We start from the raw sequence: 24,435 nt of genomic DNA, 5'->3' as shown, positions 1-24,435 counted from the left end.
GAGGGAGATACTGATTGCTTGGCAGTTGGAAAAAGCCATTATTTCCCATAGTGTAACGAGGTTCACAGACAGCAAACTGTCAGGACCAAGGTCATGACATCACACTGTGGGAGGGGTTTCACCACAATATCAGCCACACAGACCCCCTGATGATCTATTGCAGAAAAGGTAAATATTTCTAGTGGGAAAGGGGGTATCGGCTACTGATTGGGATAAAGCTCAATCCTGGGTTGAAGTTCCTCTCAAGGCCCGGGACCCACTCCAAGCGCCTCTGCAACGCCTGCCGATCACCAGCGATCTGCAAAGTGCTGCAACAGTGGAACCTTATAGGGGTGGTTAGCAAATCACTGCTTGCAGCATTTTGGTTGCCCTTGCAATCCTGGAGCAATCCTGGATCACATCAGTGGCTGTAGTATCTAAATCGTAATTATTCTAGGAATCGTGGTAATTTTGCAATTCAGCAAATTACGGGCACTTTGCGATTTCCCTTAAAGTGCCTGTAGTGGGTCCCAGCCAGGCCTCAGGGTATTTTCAATTTTGCAACATATCAATTGCCACTGTAAGGCTGGTTTCACAGTGGGACGTTGCGTTTTAGGGGACGTTATGGTCGCAAATCCGTGCCCCTAACGCAACGCCTGGTGGTGTTGGAGCAGGACGTTACCAAGAGCCGCGTTACAAGCAGCTCTTGGTGCGCCTGCTCTGTCGGAGGCACTGCGGAGACCATGTGAGCGGAGCTCTCCGCATCACGTGGTCCCGCCAGCCAATACGCGGCCGCTCCAGGATGTAAACACTGCAAGCGCAGTGAATAATAAGTAGCCATGTGCCTGGCTAGGTAGCGGCCTCTCCCCGCCTCCTCTCCGCCCATAAAATGAAAAAACCCACCCCTACTGAGCATGTGCAAACCGTCTAACGCGGCTTAGCCGCGTGTAAAGTACTGCATGCAGTACGTTATGTAGACGTGCTGCGTTACAACGTAACGCAAAGTGGGCACTGTGAACAGCCCACTGATTTTTCATTGCTGTGCGTTACAGGCTGCTCTAACGTGCGCCTGTAACGTCCCACTGTGAAACCAGCCTGTGACTGCTTTTTTGTAACCTGGTTTTCGTAAAAGTGGTAATTAGATAAGAAACGATGCGGAACAGGGAAGTTGTGGCTTAGAGTTCCACTTCTTTACAAAGAGATCGGATAGAAATTAGAGAAAGTGGATGCATCCTTCTTTCAGAGGTGACACTGCGCTGTTTCCATCTATTCCATATGTACAGTACATGTCTGTCTATTGCGTTACACAAAGCACGGTCACTAGATGGCGCTGCGTATATGAGAATGAGCCCAACACACTGTGAGGAGGCTGAGTCAGGGGCGGGGCTAACACTGAAGCGTGTTGCAACAAACATGTAGGCGGAGGTGACCGGCGGCAGGCGTGGCTCTGCTGCTTTGTGCAGGGCTAGGTGGATGGGTGGGCGTGGCGCTGTGTATTATGGGGCGGGGATTGTGGCACGCCGAGGGGCGGTGCGCAGAGTAGGGGAGGGGGCGGAGAGCTGGCTGAGGTGAAGCGAGTTCCGGGCTGCTGGCACCTTATCCTGCCAGTGCTGGAGATACGGGAGCCGGGATGCAGCCTCCTCCGAGGAAAGTGAGTCTGACTGCGGGGGGCGCAGGAAGGGGGGCTGGGCTGTATGTCAGAGAGGAGAGGGACCTGATCTATGTGTGCTGCTGTCACCGGACCTGTCACTGGTGATGTGACACTTCCATATGGATCCTGGTGCCCTGTGATGTCTGATCATTATGTGACTAAGGTTCCCCCTAACATTACAATAAGATCAGATTGGCAGAAAAGTTTGTTGATGTGTCAAATTGACTTTGATTGATTCTAATGCTGGGTACAAACTAAGATTTTATAAGATTTACTGTCAGATCGATTATTTCCAACATGTCCGATTTGCTTTTCGATCGTTTTCCAAGCATTTTCCGATCTATTTCCTATTAAAGTTAACGGAAATCGATCGGAAAGCAAATCGCACATGTTGGAAATAATCGCTGTGACAGTGAATCGACCACAAAATCTCATAGTGTGTACCCAGCATAATGGTGATAGACAATATAGTCGATTGGATAACAGGTTTGTGATGGATAGGAAGGACAAGTTGGATAATTTAAAGAGACTCTGTAACTTGAAAAAGATCCCCTGGGGGGTACTCACCTCGGGTGGGGGAAGCCTCCGGATCCTAATGAGGCTTCCCACGCCATCCTGCGTCCCACGGGGGTCTCGCTACAGCCCTCTGAACAGCCGGCGACAGACCCGACTGTCAGTTCAATATTTACCTTTGCTGGCTCCAGCGGGGGCGCTGTGGCTGCATTCGGCACGGAAATACCCGATCTCCGTCGGGTCCGCTCTACTGCGCAGGCGCCGGAGACTTGCGCCTGCGCAGTAGAGCGGACCCGACGGCGATCGGGTATTTCCGCCTACTTTGGAGCCGACAGCCATCAGAGCGCCTGCGCAGGAGCCAGGAAGGTAAATATTGCGTCACGGCTGTACGGAGGGCTACAGCGAGACCCCCGAGGGACACAGGACGGCGTGGGAAGCCTCATTAGGATCCTGAGGCTTCCCCCACCCGAGGTGAGTACCCCCCAGGGGACGTTTTACCGTTACAGTTCCTCTTTAAGGTGAAATAATCAAAGTATTAGCACATTTTATTTCCAATCGCATGTATCTGATCGTTCAGCCGATTTTTCGCTTCAGGCTCTCTGCACACTGCAAATCCTATTTGCGATTCCGATTTTCCCTGGATGCTATCAAAAGAAAAATGCAGAAAAAACGCAGCATGCTGTACCGATTAAAAATCGGACATCGGAATCAATGTGAAAATGGATTAAAAATTGGAATATAATGTAGTGTGCAGGAGGCCTCATATTGTTCTGTTAGTGGGCACCTTCTAAGCTGCCTGTTAACCGTACAATCTCCAGAACGACTGACCATACAATTGATCAGATCGTGTGCCAGTTATGGTGTTGATCGACAATGACGATCGTTCTATCGATCATTCCGTCTATCAGAATTTTGGAATTACGGTATTCTTTTGGTTTGATTAGATTGCTTGTCATTTTCCCCTCCGTTGGTGGGCATGAACGATCATTTCCGATCGATCGCAACAATCAGATGGTCGATTGATTAGTCGGCGCCTTTTGTCACACCATTATCTGAGTACTGTAAAGCAAACAATACCCACACAGCTCATGGTCACCCAGGACCACTAGGAGAGAATAGGGAGCTGTAAGAGACCGAAAAGCCCAATTTCTAAAAATATTAAGTATTAAAAAGGCAAAATTATGTGTAGTGAACTATGGGTTATGTTTTAGGGAAGTGTTAAGAACCTGAGGTGGGTTCTAAGAATCTTAATAGCAGACAGAGGCTGGCTGTGCATATAATCACCAACTTCTGTTGCTATATATCGTCCCTCCAGGGCCCCCCTGCGCTCTGCCCCCCATAAATCACAGCCGCGCTGTCGACACGCAGCGTGTCACCAGCCGACTGTTTACAATTGCCTATCAATCTCCGCCGCTCCCTCCGCCTCCTCCATAGCTCCGGTCCCCGCCCACGTCCCTTCCTGTCTGATTGGAGGGAAGGGACACTGGCGGGAACCGGAGCTATGGAGGAGGCGGGGGAGCGGCGGAGATTGATAAGCAATTGTAAACAGTCGGCTGGTGACACGCTGCGTGTCGACAGCGCGGCTGTGATTTATGGGGGGCAGAGCATGCGCTGTCGTGCATACCGCTATTGGAAGAGTGGCAGATTTGGAAGATGAACATGCACCGCGACACAGAACAGGTCATTTATAAGTTAAATACACACATATATGCACATTTATACACTGGGTTTTTCTTCGCGTTCCTCACTTGCCCCAAAATCGCTCGCTATTACCACTGTGCACCTGATCAAGTCGGCCCTTCATCTTGCAGCATGGTTGCCCGATACATGCGACCAATTTTGGTCCGAACTTGGTCACATCGCCAATCTGGGCGGGCACTTGACGGCACCGATTTTCATCCAATTCGACTATAATAATCGAATTGGATGGTTGATCGGCTGCCAAGTCGCCTGATGTATGGTTACCTTAACCACCCTGGCGTTCTATTAAGATCGCCAGGGTGGCTGCGGGAGGGTTTTGTTTAAAATAAAAAAAAACTATTTCATGCAGCCAACTGAAAGTTGGCTGCATGAAAGCCCACTAGAGGGCGCTCCGGAGGCGTTCTTCTGATCGCCTCCGGCGGCCAAAAGTAACATGGAAGGCCGCAATGAGCGGCCTTCCGTGTTTTGCTTACTTCGTCGCCATGGTGATGAGCGGAGTGACGTCATGGACGTCAGCCGCCTCCGATCCAGCCCTTAGCGCTGGCCGGAACTATTTGTTCCGGCTGCGCAGGGCTCAGGCGGCTGGGGGGACCCTCTTTCGCCGCTGCTTGCGGCGGATCGCCGCAGAGCGGCGGCGATCAGGCAGCACACGCGGCTGGCAAAGTGCCGGCTGCGTGTGCTGCACTTTATTTCATTAAAATCGGCCCAGCAGGGCCTGAGCGGCACCCTCTGGCGGTAATGGACGAGCTGAGCTCGTCCATACCGCTAATTAAGGCTAACCATACAGTTTATCGAATTTTGTTGGTCATTCAGATGCTTTAAATTGGCCAGGTATCTGTACCCAGCATGCCTAATCAGTAGGGATGATCAAAGATATGCAACTTCTTCCGGGTTGATGTAAATTTATGCATTTGTTATGCAAATATATGCAGCTTGAAAATTGACCAATCAATTTAAACCTGGGGATTTTCAAACTGTATATATTTGCATAATTTCGAAAGAATTTGCATCTCATTGATCATCTTTACTAATCAGAGAAATTTAAATTAATTTACAAAAGTGTATTTATCAAAAGAGTTATTAAGCTTGTTGGAAAACCTTTGACAATTATCGAGGAATTCATGTGTAATGCTGTCTACACACTACGGCCTAGGACCCACTAGGAGCGCTTTTGCTGTGCTTGCTGATCACTGGGGATCTGCAAAGTGCTAAACCAGTGGATCCCTATGGGGGTGGTCCCACTAGCACAGGGGTCCCCAACCACCGGGCCGCGACCCACTGCCGGTCCGTTGGCAGTCTCCTACCGGGCCGCGGCGCGTCTGGCCTCTCGCCCCTCCCCCCGCGGCCCTCACTCCTGTTACCTTATGAGCGGCGGCCGCTTCCTTCCTTATAGTCCCCCAGGCGCCGCTCTCCTCTTATCGGCAGCATCTTACAGCAGCGCGTATTGCGACTGCTGTAAGGAAGGGAAGGAAGTGCATCAGCGGCTTCCTGTAGCGGCGATATGCATCGACGTTACCATGGGAACCGCTGACGCGCTTCCTTCCCTCCTTACAGCAGTCGCAATACGCGCTGCTGTAAGATGCTGCCGATAAGAGGAGAGCGGCGCCTGGGGGACTATAAGAAAGGAAGCGGCCGCCGCTCATAAGGTAACAGGCGCGCGGCCGTTTGGGGAGAGGGGCACTACCTACACACCCACCCATACTAGGGCGCTACACTGGGCACTCACCTAGCTATACTGGGGCGCCATACTGGGGAACTATACTAGCCATACTGGGGCGCTATACTGGGGCAAAATACTAGCTATACTGGGGCACTATACTGGCTGCACTGGGCACTATACTAGCTATACTGGGGCACTATACTGGCTGTACTGGGCACTATACTAGCTATACTGGGGCACTATACTGACTGTACTGGGCACTGTACTAGCTATACTGGGGCACTATACTGGCTGTACTGGGCACTGTAATAGCTATACTGGGGCACTATACTGGCTGCACTGGGCACTATACTGGCTGTACTGGGCACTGTACTAGCTATACTGGGGCACTATACTGGCTGTACTGGGCACTGTACTAGCTATACTGGGGCACTATACTGGCTGTACTGGGCACTGTACTAGCTATACTGGGGCACTATACTGGCTGTACTGTGCACTATACTGGCTGTACTGGTGCACTATACTGGGCACCATACTCGCTGTACTGGGCACTATACTAGCTATACTGGCTGTACTGGGCACTATACTAGCTATACTGGGGCACCATACTGGCTGTACTGGGCACTATACTAACTATACTGGGGCACTATACTAGCTATACTGGGGCACTATACTGGCTACATGGGGCACTATACTGGCTATACTGGAGCACGATACTGGCTATACTGGGGCACTATACTAGCTATACTGGGGCACTATACTAGCTATACTGGGGCACTATACTGGGGCACTATAGTAGCTATACTGGGGCACTATACTAGCTATACTGGGGCACTATACTAGCTATACTGGGGCACTATACTGGCTATACTGGGGCACTATACTGGCTATACTGGGGCACTATACTGGCTATACTGGGGCACTATACTGGCTATACTGGGGCACTATACTGGCTATACTGGGGCACTATACTGGCTATACTGGGGCAACTATACTAGCCATACTGGGGCAACTAAACTCTCTATCTCCCTATACTGGGGCAACAACCTCCCCCCCCCCCCCAACCCACTGCATATGACACTGTCCACTAGGTCGCGCATCGCCGACAACCCCTCCCCCTCAACCCCCACCCCCCACCCCCGGTCCCCAGAGAAAAATTTGGTCAGAAAGCGGTCCCCGAGCCGGAAAAGGTTGGGGACCCCTGCACTAGCAGACCGACCACAAAACACTGCTTGCAGAATTTTAGGAATGCTCCCGAAGCGATTGCATCAGTAGCTGAATCGCGATCGCTCTGGGAATCGCTGTGAAATCACGTCACTTCCATGATTTCTTCGAGTTTTATTAGAGCAGCTGATCAGTAAAGTAAATATGCAGCTTCCCTTTTTTTAAAGCTAAATCCCTGTGGCATGCTTAAAGTGTACTGGAGATGTAACAAATAAAAAAAAAAAAAAATTCCTGGGGCTTTCCCCCCAGCCCCCTGAGGCCTGATAGCTCCTTTGGTGTCGTCCTCTGCCTCCTCGATCTTCCATCAGGGGTCAGTCTTCAGCCAGTTGGGGCATACGCAGTGCGGCTGCGAACGCTCCTCCGTCTCGCTCCCTCGGCCAGAAGAGTTCTGCCCTTGCGCAGTAGTACTGCTCAGGCACAGAGAGCTCCCGGCGATGGGAGTGGGGTGGGTACGCGCGGCCAGGCCACGCAAGCGCAGTAAGCCACGACTGGCGATGATACCAGAAGCATTTACGGAAGATTGAGGAGGCGGAGGATGGGACCGAGGGAGCGATCAGGCCAATGGGGGCTGGAGGAAGCCACAGGTATGAATATTTTTTTGTTACATCTCAGGTTTTCTGTGACTTTACATTTTACTCTCATCCTCTGAACCGATGTGTTGCTTATTTTCAAACGCAAATACAAAGGAAAAGTGGTGAAGACAAAAAACGGCCAGTGTGGTCTGAATTAATAGCTTTTGCTAATGTAATACTTTTGCAGTATGTGTGACAAGGGGTGTGGCTGGAGGTGTAATAAGGGGTGTGTCTTAAAGAGGCATTGTAATGACACATAGTAAAATGCAGTCAATTATTTTCAGGGTCCTGTACCCACTTTTAACTGTAATTATATGGTTGTAGCATTAGAAACCCATCCTATACCTACATTGAGTGGCCAAAAAATTAGAGACACCATTTAATAAAAAGTTGGTCCATTTTTAGTTCTGATCACAGCCAATATTCTTCTTAGCATGGACTCAACAAGATGCTGATACCGTTTCTGATATTGTTTCTGAGGAATGTTGGCCCCTGCTGACATAATGGCAGCTCTAAGTTGGGTCAGATTTGATGGCGGCGTTTCCAAGCTTTGAAGTGATCTTTTGACTTTGTCCCACACATGCTCAATAAAATTGAGGTCAGGGGACTGAGCTGACCATGGAAGCAGGTTAAACTCTAACTGATGTCCCTGAAACCAATTTGAGACCTTTCAAGCATGGTGGCAAGATCCCACCATGAAAAGGCGCCTTTTCCTATTTTTCTGTAATACTAAAGGCAGGGGTGCCTCTAGTCATTTTGTCACTCCAGGCGAGAAAACCTGTGGTTCCACCCCCCCAAGCCCCTTCCCCCCCCCCCCCCCAGGAAACTAATCATAATGCAGCATCGTTTCACCAGAAAATAATCATAATGCGGCAGTGTTTCATCAGAAAATAATAGTAATTATCGTAATTCAGAATCGTAATTCACCAGAAAATAATCGTAATGTGGCAGTGTTTCACCAGAAAATACACTTATTGCAGCAGCAGTTCACCGGCAAATATTCGTAAGGTGGCAGCGTTTCACCAGAAAATACACTTATTGCAGCAGCATTTCACCAGAAATTAATCATAGGGCAGCAGCGTTTCACCAGAAAATAATTGTAATGGGGCAGCGTTGTCAGAAAATAATCGTAATGTGGAAGCGTTTCACCAGAAAATACACGTAATCCGAGCAGAGGGAAAGAGTAGAGAGGGAGAGGCAGCATCAGATGTAAGAGGGGGGTAGAGGGATAGAGAGGGGAGGGATAGACAGCATAAGATGGAAGAGGGTGCAGAGAAACAGAGGGGAGAGGGAGAGACAGCATAAGATGGAAGAGAGTGCAGAGGAACAGAGAGGGGTAGAGACAGCATAAGATGGAAGAGGGGGCAGAGGAACAGAGAGGGGAGAGGGAGAGACAGCACAGCACTAAAGCACAGGTTTGCAGCTTTACCAGCCTACAGCCTAACCAGCTTTCAAAGAAAACTCTAGTATCAAAAGAGCAGGGCACATTCTAGTAGTTATAACAGTACTGGGAGTCTGCACACAGGACAGGAAGTGTTCTTAGCAGCCTGCCTGCATACCTTCTCTTCTGCCTGTGCATGCAGCTTATCATCTCTGGAGTAGTGATGGGTCGTTCGCGAACGAGCCGGCTCTTTGCTGCGAACGACAAGAGCCGGTTCTCAGTTTTGAAAGAGCCGATGCCTCAGCCGCCCCACAGAGCTCTGCTTTGCTCTGCAATAAAGGGCACTGAGGCATGTTGGGAGATGTAGTCCTCCTCGTGCAGCTTGTAGGAGTGTATGGAGCGGAGCAGAGCAGTAGCAGGAGGGATTGCCCCAGTCAGAGAAGCAGTCTGGAATTGACATGGAGACGGGGGCGGGGCTTTTACTCCGATTCTGAGTGGTGTTTAGTGATATTTCATGAAGAGCCGATTCAGAGCCGTAAGAGCCGGCTCTTTAATGGGAGCCGATTCAGAAGAGTCGATTCTCTGAAAAGAGCCGGAATTCCCATCACTACTCTGGAGCAGAAACTTCCCTTCTCCCGGGCTGTGTTGCTGTAGTGTGCGGGGGCGGGGCTCCAACACGGACACATCACATTCTTCTCTCTGTGACTGCATCCGTCCCCTGGCTGTCTCGCTCCAGTGTCTGTGTGCAGCCAGTGACACAGGTGGGGGGTCAGACTGTCGGGGGCATAAGCTAGCTGGCCGCTGGCTCCTGGTTTGACTGGCGTGGGGCGGAGTTAAAGGCTGGGCCACACGAGGTAAACACTTTACCTGTGTGGCTACTGAGAAGAAGGGGCACGGCTTTAAAGAAGGAGCCTGGCAGAGACGAGCAGTATTGATTGCTCTATTTGCTGGGGAGAAGTGGAGGTGGAGGCACTGCTGAGCACATGGTAGCGTGCCGAGCACCGGGGACTGAGTCGGGAGGTAATATAATCTATATATATAAAATCGGATGTATGTGTGTGTGTGTGTGTGTGTGTGTGTATGTGTGTGTGTGTGTGTGTGTATGTGCCGCGATCACGCGAAAACGGCTTGACCGATTTGAACGAAACTTGGTACACAGATCCCTTACTGCCTGGGATGATATGTTCTGGGGGTCTCGCGGCCCCCCTGCACACGTGGGCGGAGCTAAAAACAGCAAATCAGATTCCACCCATTCAAGTCAATGGAAAAAATGTAAAAGACTGCCATTCTCACAGTAATCAAGCCAGAGTCCCCACACTTGGCACAGTTGGTCACTTGGTGACCGAGGTTGCAAATCCAGGAAAAGGGGGTGGAGCATAAAACAGCCAATCAAATTTCAGCCGTTCATTTTAAATGGGTAAATGTAAACGGCAGCCATTCTTAGACTGTTAATCGCAGGGTTCTCAAACTTGCCACACTTGGTCACTGGGTGAATGCGATTAATATTCAAGAAAATGGGTGGAGCCTATAACAGCCAATCAAAATTCACCTATTGATTTTCAAGGGGAATATTTGAACTGCTGCTATTCTTACACTGTTAATGGCAGAGGCTTCAAATTTGCTACAGTCGGTCATTGGGTGACTGGGGTCCAAATTCACTAAAGGGGCGGGGCCACATACAGCCAATCAGATTTCCTTGGTGGATAAACTGCTTCCATTCACACATTTTTGATGCCAGGAACCTGACAGCTCACAAACTTGGTCATTGAGTGACTGTGTGTCAAGGTTTCAAAAAGTGGGCGGAGCCAAAAGAACTTTTACTGGGAAAATATAAACTGCAACCATTTTTAAACCGTTAATGGCAGGGTTCTCAAACTTTGCACAGTTGGTCATTGGTTGACAGATTAAGATTTTGGAAGGTGGGTGGAGCCTACAACAGCCAATAAAAATTCACCTTTTGATTTTCAAAGGGAATATTTCATCTGCTACCATTCTCTTATACTGGTAAAAGCAGATGCCTCAAACCTGGTACAGTTGGTCACTGGGTTACTAGGGTCCAAATTCAGGAAGGGGGCGGAGCCACAAACAGACAGATTTGTTTATTTTTCAATGGGAATATACAAAGTATTGATACCAAGGACCCCAAAGCTGATAAACTTGATAATTGAGTGACTGTATGTCAAGGTTAGAAAAAAAGTGGGCGGTGCCAACGACTTCATTTTTTACATTGCAGGGTTCCCAAACTTTACACAATTGGCCACTGGGTGACTTGGATGAATATTCAGAAATCTGGGTGGAGCCTACAACAGCCAATCAAAATGTACCTATTGATTTTCAAGGGGAATATTCACATTGCTACCATTCTTACACTGTTAGTGGCAGAGGCCTCAAACCTGATACAGTCAGTCATTGGATGACTGGGGTCCAAATTCACTAAAGGGGTGGAACCACAAACAGCCAATCAGATTTGTTAGATTGATTTCAGCCATTCTGTTATTGGCAGGGTTCTCAAACGTGACACAGTTGGCCACTGGGTGACTGGGATATAATATTCAGAAAAGTGGGTGGAGCCTACAGCAGCCAATCAAAATTCACCTTTTGATTTTCAAGGGGAATATTTACATTGCTGCCATTCATGCTCTCTTAATGGCAGAGGCCTAACATCATAAACTTGGTCATTAAGTGACTGTATGTCAAGATTAGAAATAGTGGGTGGAGCCAAAAACAACTAACTTTTTACATGGGGAAATGTAAACTGCAGTTTTTCTTACACTGTTAATGACAGGGTTCTCAAACTTCACACAGTTGGTCACTGGGTGACTAGGATTAATATTCGGAAAAGTAGGTGGAGCCTACAACAGCCAATCAAAATTCACCTATTGATTTTCAAGGGGAATATTGAAACTGCAGCCATTCTCACACTGTTAATAGCAGAGGCCTCAAACCTGCTACAGTCAGTTGTTAAGTGTTCGGGGTTCAAATTTAGTAAATGGGTGGAGCCAAAAACAGCCAGATTTCTTTGCTGGATAAACTGCTTCCATTAGCACAATTTTGATGCCAGGAACCCAAAAGCTCACAAACTTGGTCATTGAGTAGTGACTGTGTGTCAAGGTTACAAAAAGTGGGTGGAGTTAAAAACAGATTTTTCTGGTAAATTGTAAACTGCAGCCCTTCTTCACAGTTAATTGTTACTGGGTGACTGGGATTAATATTCATAAAAGTGGGTGGAGCCTAAAAATGCCAATCAAAAATCACATGTCACTTTTCGAGGAGAATATAAAAATTGCTGCCATTCTTGCACTGTTAATGGCACAAGCCTCAAACCTGGTACAGTTGGTCATTGGGTCACTGAGGTTCAAATTCAGAAAAGGGGACAGAGCCACAAACAGTGCATCAGATTTGTTTCATTTCATGGGAAAATACAAATTATTGATGCCAAGGACCCCCAAAACTCTCAAACTTGGGCATTGAGTAGTGACTTTGTGTCCAGGTTACAAAAAGTGGGCGGAGCCAAAACAAATTACACTGGGAAAGTGTAAACTGCAGCCCTTCTTACACTGTTTATTTCAGGGTTCCTAATCTTTGCCCAGATGGTCACTGAGTGACTGAGATTAATATTCAGGGAAGTGGGTGGAGCCTATAATAGCCAATCAAAATTCACTTGTTGATTTTCAAGTGGAATATTTAAATTGCTGCCATTTTCACACTGCTAATAGTAGATGCCTCAAACCTGCTACAGTTGGTCATTGGGTGACTGGGGTTCAAATGCTGGAGAGGGGTGGAGCCACAAACAGCCTATCTGATTTGTTTAATTTCTATGGGAATATACAAATTATTGATGCCAAGGACCCCAAAGCTCACAAACTTTGTCATTGAGTGTTTGAGTGTTAGGGTTAGAAAGTGGGCGGAGCCAACACCAGTCAAATACATACCCGGGCAACGCCGGGTCATCAGTGGGTGGAGACAAATACAAATTTCACTGGGAAAATGTATACTGCAGCCATTCTGTTAATAGCAGGGTTTTTAAACTTTGCACAGTTGGTCACTGGGTGACTGGGATTAATATTCAGAAAAGTGGGTGGAGCCTACAAAAGTGAATCAAACTTCACCTGTTGCTTTTCAAGGGGAATATTTAATTGCTACCATTCTTGAACTGTTAATGGCACAGGCCTCAAACCTGGTACAGTTGGTTATTGGGTGACTGGGGTTCAAATTCAGAAAAGGGGGTGGAGCCACACACAGCCAATCAGATTTGTTTCATTTCAAAGCAGATTATTGATACCAAAGACCGCAAAGCTCACAAACTTGGTCAGTGAGTAATTGTGTGTTAGGGTTAGAAAAAGTAGGCGGAGCTAACACCAGCCAAATACATACCCGGGCAACGCCGGGCAATCAGCTAGTATAATATAATAAAAAAAAACATGGTCACAGTAGCAGCGGCGGGGGAATGCGCCTCACCACCTCATGGCGCCCCAGGCAACCGCCTATACTTGCCTGGTGGGTGAGACGCCCCTGACTAAAGGCACTCTTGATAGTCTCCTGCTGCCAAAGCCCATCCTTTGCAAAATCCATTTTGTTGTGCATTGGGCTATGCTTTGTGATGCACCTGCGTTGAATTCAGTTGTAATTTGTCATGTTGTTGCCCTTCTGTTGCTGAGGACTATGCATGCTACTCGCCTTACACTTCTCTTGATCACCAGCCTTTTTTGACCAGACTAGTCTTAGGCACTTGAACATGTTTTCTCAACTGCCATTCTCTAAACACCCAAGATACTGTTTGGCGGGAAAGTCCTACAAGAATCATCGTTTCAGAGATGCTAGCACCAGCTCTTCTTGCACTGACAATCATCCCTCATTCAAAGTCACTTAAATAACAACTGAGGCAAGAGGGATATGGAAAATGCCATATTTATTTCCTTTTAAGCAATACCAGTTGCCTGGATATCCTGCTGATCCTCTGCTTCTAATTCTTTTAGCCATAGTCCCTGAACACGCATGCAGAAGATCAGGTGTTCCTGACATTATTATCAGATCTGACAAGATTAGCTGCATGCTTGTTTTTGGCATTATTCAGGCACTGCTGCTTCCTAATAGACCAGCAGGGCTGCCAGGCAACTGGTATTGCTTAACCACTTGAGTACCAGCACCCTCTGCCCCTTTAAGGACCAGAGGGTGCTGGTACAGTAAACTGCCGCTTCCCGACGAATCGCCGCTAAAATCCGCTGGTCACGTCGCTCTGTCCCCGCCGCTGGCTGCTCTCTCTGCCGTCGCTATGACGGCAGATCGATGTGCGCTGGTCAGGAGCCGCTTTCATTGGCTCCTGACCCTGTCACTCCATGTAAGCCAATGGGAACGGCTTACATGATTGACAGGGCCAGGAGCCAATGAAAACGGCTCCTGCCCGGCTCACAGTGCTCTGCTGTCATAGAGGCGGCAGGGCAGCTGATTGCGGCGGAGAGAGAGGGGACAGTGCGGCGGGGACGCGCGGTGAATGGGAAGTAGAGTTTATGTCCGATCAGAACCGCAGCGCCCCCTGCCCGCCGTAAATTTCAACTACGCAGGTAGTTAAAAGTATATAAATATGGCAGCCTACATATCCATCTTGCTACAGTTGTACTTACAGTCTATAATGTATAAATTCACAGCTGAACGCTGTGACCTGGATGTAGACCTGACAGAAGCTTTTCCTGCACCCTGAAGACACAAGATCTAAGCCTAGGTGCATCTTATGAAATATGGTATATTATTGCTGTACAACTTTCATAAGCTGCATAGCTCTTGTTTTGAAGCGGTTTGGGGGATACTTAAGTGACTCCCCGTTCATCATTTTCCTATCTCCAAAGAAGCAGATCTATCTGCATAACACATGATTTTTACACAGGAGTGGACGTCACGTGGGCTACATTTGTCATGTAGGTTTTTTTGCCAAAGCAGGTTTTTTTTCAGGTTCCACATTTTTCATTATTTTTGTTTATTTATTTTGTTCTATATGTTTGGCCCTTGAAGTGGTCTGAAACTCTGACATGACATTCAATAAAAATGTGTTTTTCTACTTTGTATTATTCATACGGTTATCATATTTGCTTTTGTGCACAAGTAATATTGTCGGTCTACAAATTACAAGTTTTCAACGTGTAGTTTTTCCTGCCCTGAAAGCTGCCATTGCATTTTATTCCGACTGCGTTTTATTATATATTAAAATCTTCTAATGAGTTTTTCTGAGCTCTGTGTGCACCTGAAGCAGAGACAGCTTCTCAGAAAGTGTTTTTACTTGTTACAGACAAATGTATCAACACTGGAATGCAAACAAAGATACTGTTATCTCCAGTTTGGATGCTGTTTGAAGCTGAATAGCAGGACAAAGTGCTTTGTTTAACCATTTCAGTGATGTTCTGCTAAAAAAAAAATGTCTGAGAAAGTAGCTTTAGGCCTCTTTCACAGTAGGACGTTGCGGTTTAATGCGACGTTAAAGAGGAACTCCAGTGAAAATAATGTAATAAAAAAGTGCTTCATTTTTACAATAATTATGTATAAATGATTTAGTCACTGTTTTCCCATTGTAAAATCTTTTAAATCCCTGATTTACATTCTGACATTTATTACATGGTGACATTTTTACTGTTTTGGCAGTTGGGAACAGCTGTAAACAGCTATTTCTCAGAATGCAACAAGGTTCACAGACAGGAAACTGCCGGGAGTACCACAGTCCTCAAAGCTTCTTGTGGGAGGGGTTCCATCATACAGCGCCACCATCAGGGGGATGGTCTGTTTGTGAAGAGGAATAGATTTCTCATGTAAAAGGGGGTATCAGGTACTGATTGGTATAAAGTTCAATTCTTGGTCTCTCTTTAAGGTCGCACAACGCAATGCCCCCAAAAAGTTATCGTCGCATACAGTAGAGCATACAGGCAATGAAAAGTATGCTACCAAGTCATTACTGAGCATGTGCGAACAGTCTAACGCAGCTAATAACGTGTATAATACACAGCATGCAGCACTTTCTAATAACGCTACACGTTCCACACAAACGCAACATGTGCACCGTGAATGTCGCACAGACTTAGTATTGTAGTAGTCTGCGTTGAAACATTTTCTAACATGCGACTTCACGCATGTCGCACTGTGAAAGAGTCCTTAAAGCTGTGAGGAATCTTTTAGCGCAAAGTAGAAATGCTGACAAGATGCAAGATCTAAGCCTAGGTGCGTCTTATGAAATATGGTATATTATTGCTGTACAACTTTCAAGAGCTGCATAGCTACTCAGTTTGCAGTTTTATAGTGATCAATCAATGCATATATTAAATGTATATTTTTGCTGCTAGATTGGACTGGCTCCAGAGATCCATTAATTTGTTCTCAATTGCCCTGTGTATCAGCACTCAGAAGTATTACATCTTCCTGTCTGGTGAGACGCTTCCCTACTTCTGGGCCTAGTCAGACTTATGCTGCCCATTTGTCTCAGTAACGATCTTTCAGTGGCAATCTTGGTTCACTAATATTATCACGGCCATTGAAAATCAAACAGACCAGTTAAAATCTATTAACTATGATCGATTTTCGATCAAATGTGATGGTTTACATTTAGGTTTATTTAAATCAAACAAGTAATGTTAAAATATTCATTCGAATTTACTTTTGACCCTGTCAATGTTACAGTTTCTCAAACTTGCAACAGGAGCCAGATGCCTTTGTGACAATATTTATTATTGTGGTGGGGGAAATGCATCTTTGTTATGCACACTTTCATGCTGTTTGTCCTCTGATGAAGCCCTATCTCAGGGCGAAACATGTTAGGCCATATTTGTGCTCTGTAAAGCTCTTGCACCCACTCACTTTTACAGTCCTGTTGGACCTGTGCATTTTCTTTTCTGGCTATACCAAGGTAAATGCCAGGGAAATGGATGGTATTATAATGCCACATTGTTCCCATGAGCTCTTACTCAGTGTGTTGTGTAGTCCTTGTGAGTTGTTTACCCTCTTTCTTTCTTGCAGGTTGTACATTATTATTCACTAACTAGCACACATTTCCCTCTATTACTTTACAATTAATGGATAGTGCTCCTTTCTTTCCTCCTTTTTCTGAATCTGTGACCTCAACATCCCTTAACAGATGGGGTGTAGGCATTGTTTGGCCGCCGGTCAGCTGTGTGCAGAGCGAGCCGAATGACAGCTTATCCTGCTGCCCTTCAATCACCAGGTGGCCTTACATACTATACTCCAAGTCGTAGCAACTTGGAGGTAGAAGTAATTCGGGATCTCTGAATTGCCCGTGGGCGGGGCGTGGACTACTATTGCATTACCGCTAGAGCCGTGCCATCATCTGGCGCAATGCAGCAGGCGCCGTGTGCCCAGACGACCTGGTTCGCAGACGGGTGCCTCATCTGAGGGAGAACAATCCTTACCTCATCTGACAACAATGCTGTTGTCCAGTGCTTGGCTGAGTCCATCTGCCGGGCTGATCGCTGGTCATGGTGTCGAGAGGCGCTATACAGCAAGATTCTCGGCAGAGGTAGTCCTTCTTGACCACCTTGGCCAGGTTTCATCTAGCGTGTGTACAAGGCTTAAGACAGACTAGAATAATTTAACTGTAGGGAAAATGGGATTGGGGATTGAATTCTTTGTACTATTTGACAGAAAACCCATCTGGGCCAGAGGCTTTCTCAGCAGGGAAATTAAATATTTAACTGTCAGGAAGGACAGTTAGGTTTTTGTTTTTGGAAGCCCACAAGACTTCAAACAGGGCTCAGTAGTCTTACTAGCTGGAGACACTGTTCCAAGTTATGTCATTTTCTATTGTTTTTAGAAGATACATTTGCAATCTCTCTGGGATTATTTGCAGGGCCGGATTTCTGGCAAGGCCACATAGGCCATGGCCTAGGGCACCAGAAATGTAGGGGCGGCTCAGTGAGGGGCAGTAAAGCTGTTCTATGCAGCCATCCCTATATACAAAGACAGAGTTAACCTTTGAACTCTCTATCCTGTACTTGTTTCGTCCCTGCAAGACCTGTAAGCTCTTTTCTGAAGGTACACATAAACGTAACTCTCATGGTGACACAATGGTTCCATCATTAACGAGATGGCAATCATAACATAAAAGTTCTTAAGGAAAACATAATTTATAATCTATACACATATTACTAAAATAGTTATTGTCTGTGACATCCAATGATGGAAATTAAGGATAATTCTCGCTGTGGCACACAGAGATAACAACCATACAGCCAGTATCGTTGGCCTTGGGCGGTAAAAAGTACAAATCCGGCCCTGATTATTTGTAACTTGACCACTGAGGTCCTTCAGGGCGTAAAGAGTTTGCTTTGATCTCAGGTGTCACAGCTTCTTAGCCAACATTGTATGTCATTGGAAAGGATCTTGAAAATGTGCATTGTCTGGATTTGATTCTCTGCCACCTTGTTCATCTCTGTTCTAGGATGCAATTTATTATTTAGCTTGTGCCTGCATGAGTTCCTTTTTATTGCTTTCTATGAAGATATGTTAATGAAGATTTTTAATAAAAGTTAAGTGTTAATTATGTGGTGTGCTCAACTCCTTTCCAAGATACTTGACTTTGACTTTTGCTGTTTACCTTGTAGTGTCGAAGAGTTATATTTATATCGCTTTGGATGTGAGGGGTATATAATTTAGCCCCATTCATCTTCCCTACATTTGCATGTAGGCTGTATCCTTAATCATACATTTTGCAAATACTACGGAGTCACCTAACAAAGCTGAATATCCTGAAGGGACCTTTTTTGCTGTTATCTCGTTAGATCAAAACTTTGGTCCTGCATATCTATGGTTTGCGCCTGTGATTCCCCATTTATCAGGTATGCTCACTTAAAGGAGACCTGAAGGAAGTGGTATATGGAGGCTGCCATGTTTATTTCCTTTTAAGCAATACCAGTTGCCTGGCTGTCCTGATGATCCTCTGCCTCTAATGCTTTTAGCCATAGACCCAGAACAAGCATGCAGATCAGGTGTTTCTGACATTTTTTGTCAAATCTTACAAGATTAGCTGCATGCTTGCTTCTGGTGTGATTTAGCTACTACTGCAGCCAAATCAGCAGTGCTGCCAGGCAACGGGTATTGTTTAAAGAAAACCTGAACTGAAAATAAAAGTCAAAATAAGCATACAAAAGTCATACTTACCTTCCATGTAGTCTACTCCTCAGTGTCTTTCTCCTGTCCTGCGTCCTATTTGTTCACTATGATCAAGGGAATTTTCCGTCCTCCATTTTGAAAATAGCCATTACCCATAACAGCTTTCTGGTCAGCACACAGTTAAACTGTAACATCGCCCACTTCAGTCATAGGGAAACATGGACATTACCTGGTACATCAGTTTTCCTCTCAGCTATAACTGACAGCAACTGATATTTTACTGACAGCAACTGATATATTTCAGATCTGACAAAATATTGTCAGAACTGGATGGGATTATTGTCAGAAGAAAATGGTGAGCTTCTGAGAGGAACTGATGGCAAGGTAACGATGTAATGTTCATTTGAAGTTACCTCATGTGTTTATTTTAAATAATTTTTACTCAGTACAGGTTCTCTTTAAAAGTAAATAAATATGGCAGCCTCCATATCCTTTTCACTTAAGGTGTCCTTTACAGTGGATCCAAACTAACCTGTGACATAATTCAGAATGTAAATCAGGATGAGGAAAGATTTTACAATTGGCAAACACTGATTTATAAATGGTGTCAATAAAAAAATAACTTCTAAAAATAATGCTTATTTTTCTATTATAGTTCCACTTTAAGATCCCCTTTAACTAATTATGCACTCAATAGAGTGCCAGCAATTCAATTTTTTAACAACTGCCTTGTGTTCTACTAAAACCTCACATCTTAAAGTGCTAATTAATATATTTGTCTTTATAGACATGTGCCACTAACTGATTGTCTTCCTACTATGACTTATTTTTGCTATTGTGTTTGTAACCAGGGCTGTGGAGTCGGGACAAAAATCCACCGACTCTGACTCCTCAGCTTAGGATTCCACTGACTCCGACTCCTCTAATTTGCATATTACAATCTTGTTGTTTGAAAGTATGTAGCATGAAATTTGTCTCTAAACTGCCAACACTTAGGAATTTTAAAAGACAACTGAAGTGAGAAGGATATGGAGACTGCCATATTTATTCCCTTTAGTCATAGACTACAACTAGTCCTTGGTAAGAGTACTTGTAAAAGGTACAAACCGGAACCAAGAACATCTATCAGGCCCTAGGCAATGTGACTGTGGGTACATGTAAGAGTGATGTGCAGGTACTTTGCAGGGGAATAAGGAGATTCTTCCTCTATTACACATTCTTCATGCACAATCTGAACCAGGTTTATGGGTGATAGACCACACCTCTGTGTTCAATGTGCACAACATTCTCAGTGGATTCCCTGCAGCTCTGTGGGGAGTGCATATGTATAGTAGTACTACTGTGTAACAAAGTAAACCTGAGACAGATGAAATTAAAGTTATATACATACCTGGGGCTTCCTCCAGCCCCCTTCAGGCTAATCAGTGCCTCGCTGTCGTCCTCCACCACCTGGATCTTCTGCTATGAGTCCAGGTACTTGAGCCAGTCTGGTGTAGTGCGCATGCACACACTCTGCCGCCGGGAGCGTACTACACCTGCGCAGCACTATTGCGCAGATGCAGAATGCTTCTGGCTGTAGGAGCAGCATGTGGCCGGACTGCGCTGACTGGCTGAATTACCGGGACTCATAGCAGAAGATCCAGGTGGTGGAGGAGGACAGCGAGGGACTGATTGGCCTGAAGGGGGCTGGAAGAAGCATCAGGTATGTATAAAACTTTTCTTTTCATCCGTCTCCGGTACTCTTTAATTCGTAGTCCCCAAACCAAATTTAAACAACATATCAAATTATATGATTTAATGAGCAAAGAGAGTGCGTACATTTGCATAAATCAGCATCAGAGCAGAATTATTTCCATCTCAATGACCATCTCTTAGTGACACGGCTACACATCAGGCTTTATACTTACAGCATAGATGTTCTTTAGTATATATGAAATTCCTGTGTACACATCATATATATACTGTACAGTCACAATCAGATATGTGTATCTGACTTTAAAAATACAGGGACTGCTTTATTGAAGCAGCACAAGTAACTAATTTTGATTGGTTTATTTCATTTGTGTGGACTAAGCACAGCTATTACTGTATATATAAATTATTTATGATGACTATTATCTGAGAAATAGAACATTTTATCATATTTTCTATTTAAATTACAGTTTAAATTCATTAAGAGTCGGAGTCGGTGCATTTTTTCCCGACTCCGACTCCAGGCACCCAAAATTTCTCCGACTCCACGACTCCGACTCCACAGCCCAGTTTGTAATTGCAATTAATTATTTCAATTATCTTAAAGCTGAGCGCTGAGAGCACTAAGACAGCAGAAAGCACTTTGAAATACTTCTCAACAACACTTGTTATTTACTTTTAAACTACAGGTAGTCCACGATTAACGAACAAGATAGGGACTTTAGGTTTGTTCTTAACCCATTCTGAATCCATTCTTAAAGAGAACCTTAATTGAGAGGGATATGGATCTTTCCTTGTAGACAATACTAGTTGCTGGGTAGTCCTGCTGATCTCTTTGGCTGCAGTAGTGGCTGAATCACACACTTGAAACGAGCATGCAGCTAATCCAGTCTGACTTCAATCAGAGCACCTGATCTGCATGCTTGTTGAGGGGCTGTGGCTAATGGTACTAGAGACACAGGATCAGCAGGAATGTCAGACAACTGGTATTATTATAAAAGGAAAAATCCATATCTTCTCAGCTTAGGTTCCCTTTAAGTGTTCCCTGTTCCTGGACTGGCCGCTATCCATTACATGGGATCGGTAACTCTGACATAAAGTCACGCTGTGACCCCAGAATAGGAGGCCTGGGCTTCTTCTCTGTGCATGCGCAGGCTTCCGTGCTTCTTCCCCCTCCCTCTGCCGCTTGTCATATTGCTTTTCACGCTCGGAGAGGAGGAAGAAGCCCGGAAGCCTGCGCATGTGCAGAGAGGACCCGCAAGCTTCCTATTCCGGGGTCACAGCGCGACTTTATGTCAGAGTCGCCGATCCCATGTAATGAATAGCAGCCAGCCCGGGAGCAGGAGCGCTTACCTAAGGGGCCGGTAAGTGTCTCCTCTTTACCTAATAGCCGTGGGTATGCTTATATGATAAGGGTCCCTTTAAAAACCATTATTTCTTTGAATTTTCTTAAATCAATTTTCTTAAATATTACAAGGTCTTTTCAAATTTTTTGCATTTTCGTGTTATTTTTGCTGCTCATTCATAAGTCGGGGACTACCTGTAATTTTTAAGTTCAAGTGCCCTTCTAGTACCTAATTCTCTTAAATTCTAATCTTCTTTTTTGTCTATTTCATGTTGTTTAAAAGGGCACTGTGGCGAAAAATTGTAAAATTTAAAATATGTAAATATGCGCAAACATATACAAATAAGAAGTACGTTTTTTTCCAGTAAAATGAGCCATAAATTACTTTTCTCCTATGTTGCTGTCACTGGCAGTAGGTAGTAGAAATCTGACAGAAGTCGCAGGTTTTGGACTAGTCCATCTCTTCATAGGGGATTCTCAGCAAGGCTTTTATTCTTTGTACAGATATTCCCTAAAAAGGATTTAAGCAATGATGCTGGCCAGCTTCCCTGCTCGCTACACAGTTTTATGGCAGTTGGACGGAGCAACTGCCATTCACTAAGTAGTTTTGAAAATATATATTTTCCTTAGAGAACCTGAGGTGGTTTCTAAGAATGATATCTGCACTCAGAGGCTGGGTCTGCCTATACTGCCCAGCCTCTGTTGCTATGTAGTGTCCCCCCAGGCCCCCCTGCGCTCTGCTAGGCCCCCATAAATCACAGCCGCGCTGTCGACACGCAGCGTGTCGCAGTGGGCTGAGTTTATCTATGTAGTGTCACTCTCGCCGCTCCCCCCCCCCCCCCCCACCTCCTGCATAGCTGCGGTCCCTGCCCGCGTCCCTTCCCTCCCCGCTGATTGGAGGGAAGGGACGCGGGCAGGGACCGGAGCTATGCAGGAGGCGGGGGGGAGCGGCGAGAGTGACACTACATAGGTAAACACAGCCCGCTGCGACACGATGCGTGTCGACAGCGTGGCTGTGATTTATGGGGGCTTAGCAGAGCGCGGGGGGGGGGGGGTCTGGGGGGACACTACATAGCAACAGAGGCTGGGCAGTATAGGCAGACCCAGCCTCTGTGTGCGGATATGATTCTTAGAAAACACCTCGGGTTCTCTTTAAAGAGACACTGAAGTCTTGTAAAAAACATCTTTTTATTTTAAAAAATGTGTTTAACATGATTGTCCTAACTAAACCGCCGCATCCCCGTGGCTGTAATCTGAATCCCCCCTAACTCCACCCTCCTTCTCCCATGCAAAATCCACGACTTTCTTGGTTGTGGATTTTATCTTCCCTGTGCGCTTCAGTGTGCGGCAGAGCTATGAGCCGCAGCTCTGCCTCTGCACGGGTCTGTTAGTGCGTATCTCCCCCTCTCCCCCGCCCCTCTCAGTGAAGGAAGACTGAGAGGGGCGGGGGAGAGGCAGCGATCCGGGCTGACAGACGCGCCGAGAGGCAGAGCTGCGGCTCAGGGCCCGTTTCCACTGTTGCGACGCGATTTCGCCGGCATCCCGACGCTTGTAAAAACTCATGCGGATGCGTTTCCGCATGCGTTTTTACCCGCGATTTCGCATGGCAGTGTGCCATTAACCATGACTCTGCCAGGGCAAAATAACATTGAAAAAGGTGCGAAATCGCACGCGCATCGCGGGAAAAAACGCATGCGTTTTTCCTATTAAATACATTAGCGGCGATTCGCATGGATTCCCGACGCAGGCGAATTCTGTGGGTCCCGTCGTGCAGATTTGGTCCGCCGCCAAATCGCTCCCGCACGCCGCACATATGGAAACAGCCCCGGCCACTTCAATGTACCAAGCGAATCCGCATGTCGGCGCTATGGTGGAATCGAGCCCTCACAGCTCTGACTCTCACGGAAGCGCTGTCCGGATTGCCCCCCAGGGAGTTAGGGGGGATTTAGATAGATTACAGCGGCTGGGATGCGGCAGTTTAGTTAGGACAATCAAGTTAAACACATTTTTAAAATAAAAAGATGTTTTTTACGAGACCTCAGAGTCTCTTTAAAACCCCCCATGAAGAGATGGACTAGTCCAAAACCTGTCGCTTCTGTCAGATTTCTACTACCTACTGTGACAGCAGCATAGGAGAAAAGTAAGTCTCCTCTTACTCTGGAAAAAAACGTACTTATTTGTCTATGTTTGCACATATTTTAAATGTTAACATTTTTCGCCATAGTGCCCCGTTAAAGACCAAGGGGGGGGGGGGGGGGGGAGGGGGGAGCAAATACTTTTTCTCGCTGCCTGGTGCACAGATCCATTTAACTGGACAATATTTCACTCATTGCTGCTGGTTTGTGATCTTTCCACATCAGCCCTGCTCTTTGCTGTTGAGTGAATGTGTGCCACTGTGTAATGCTGTGTTTTCAAATGCGAAGGCTTGAAAAGAATATATGCACAGATATGTAATGATTCATAAGAAAATCAATAACGGGATTGATTTTGGCTAAGAAGCGATTCGGCCGACATAAAAAGCCGCTGGCCTGCAGGAAGGTTTTATAGCTGGAAGGTTAGTATAAATGAACATTTCATTGCAAGTATGGATTGCACAAATTGCATTAATGTGGACCT

General features: G+C 46.1%; 1 protein-coding gene across 1 annotated transcript in view; it reads left to right on the top strand.

Moving 5' to 3' along the window:
- Positions 1 to 1,528: 1,528 nt before the first annotated feature.
- Positions 1,529 to 24,435, top strand: part of FCHSD1 (FCH and double SH3 domains 1) — a 198,153-nt gene continuing 175,246 nt past the window's right edge. Inside the window, exon 1 of the mRNA XM_068277714.1 lies at positions 1,529 to 1,630. Within this exon, the coding sequence (XP_068133815.1) occupies positions 1,610 to 1,630 (21 nt within the window). The 5' untranslated portion in view covers positions 1,529 to 1,609. The remainder of the gene's footprint in view (positions 1,631 to 24,435) is intronic.

Source organism: Hyperolius riggenbachi, chromosome 3, assembly GCF_040937935.1.
Source record: "Hyperolius riggenbachi isolate aHypRig1 chromosome 3, aHypRig1.pri, whole genome shotgun sequence".
Taxonomy (NCBI): domain Eukaryota; kingdom Metazoa; phylum Chordata; class Amphibia; order Anura; family Hyperoliidae; genus Hyperolius; species Hyperolius riggenbachi.
The sequence above is the reverse complement of the archived record's forward strand: the minus strand, read 5'-3'. Positions and strand labels throughout refer to the sequence as shown.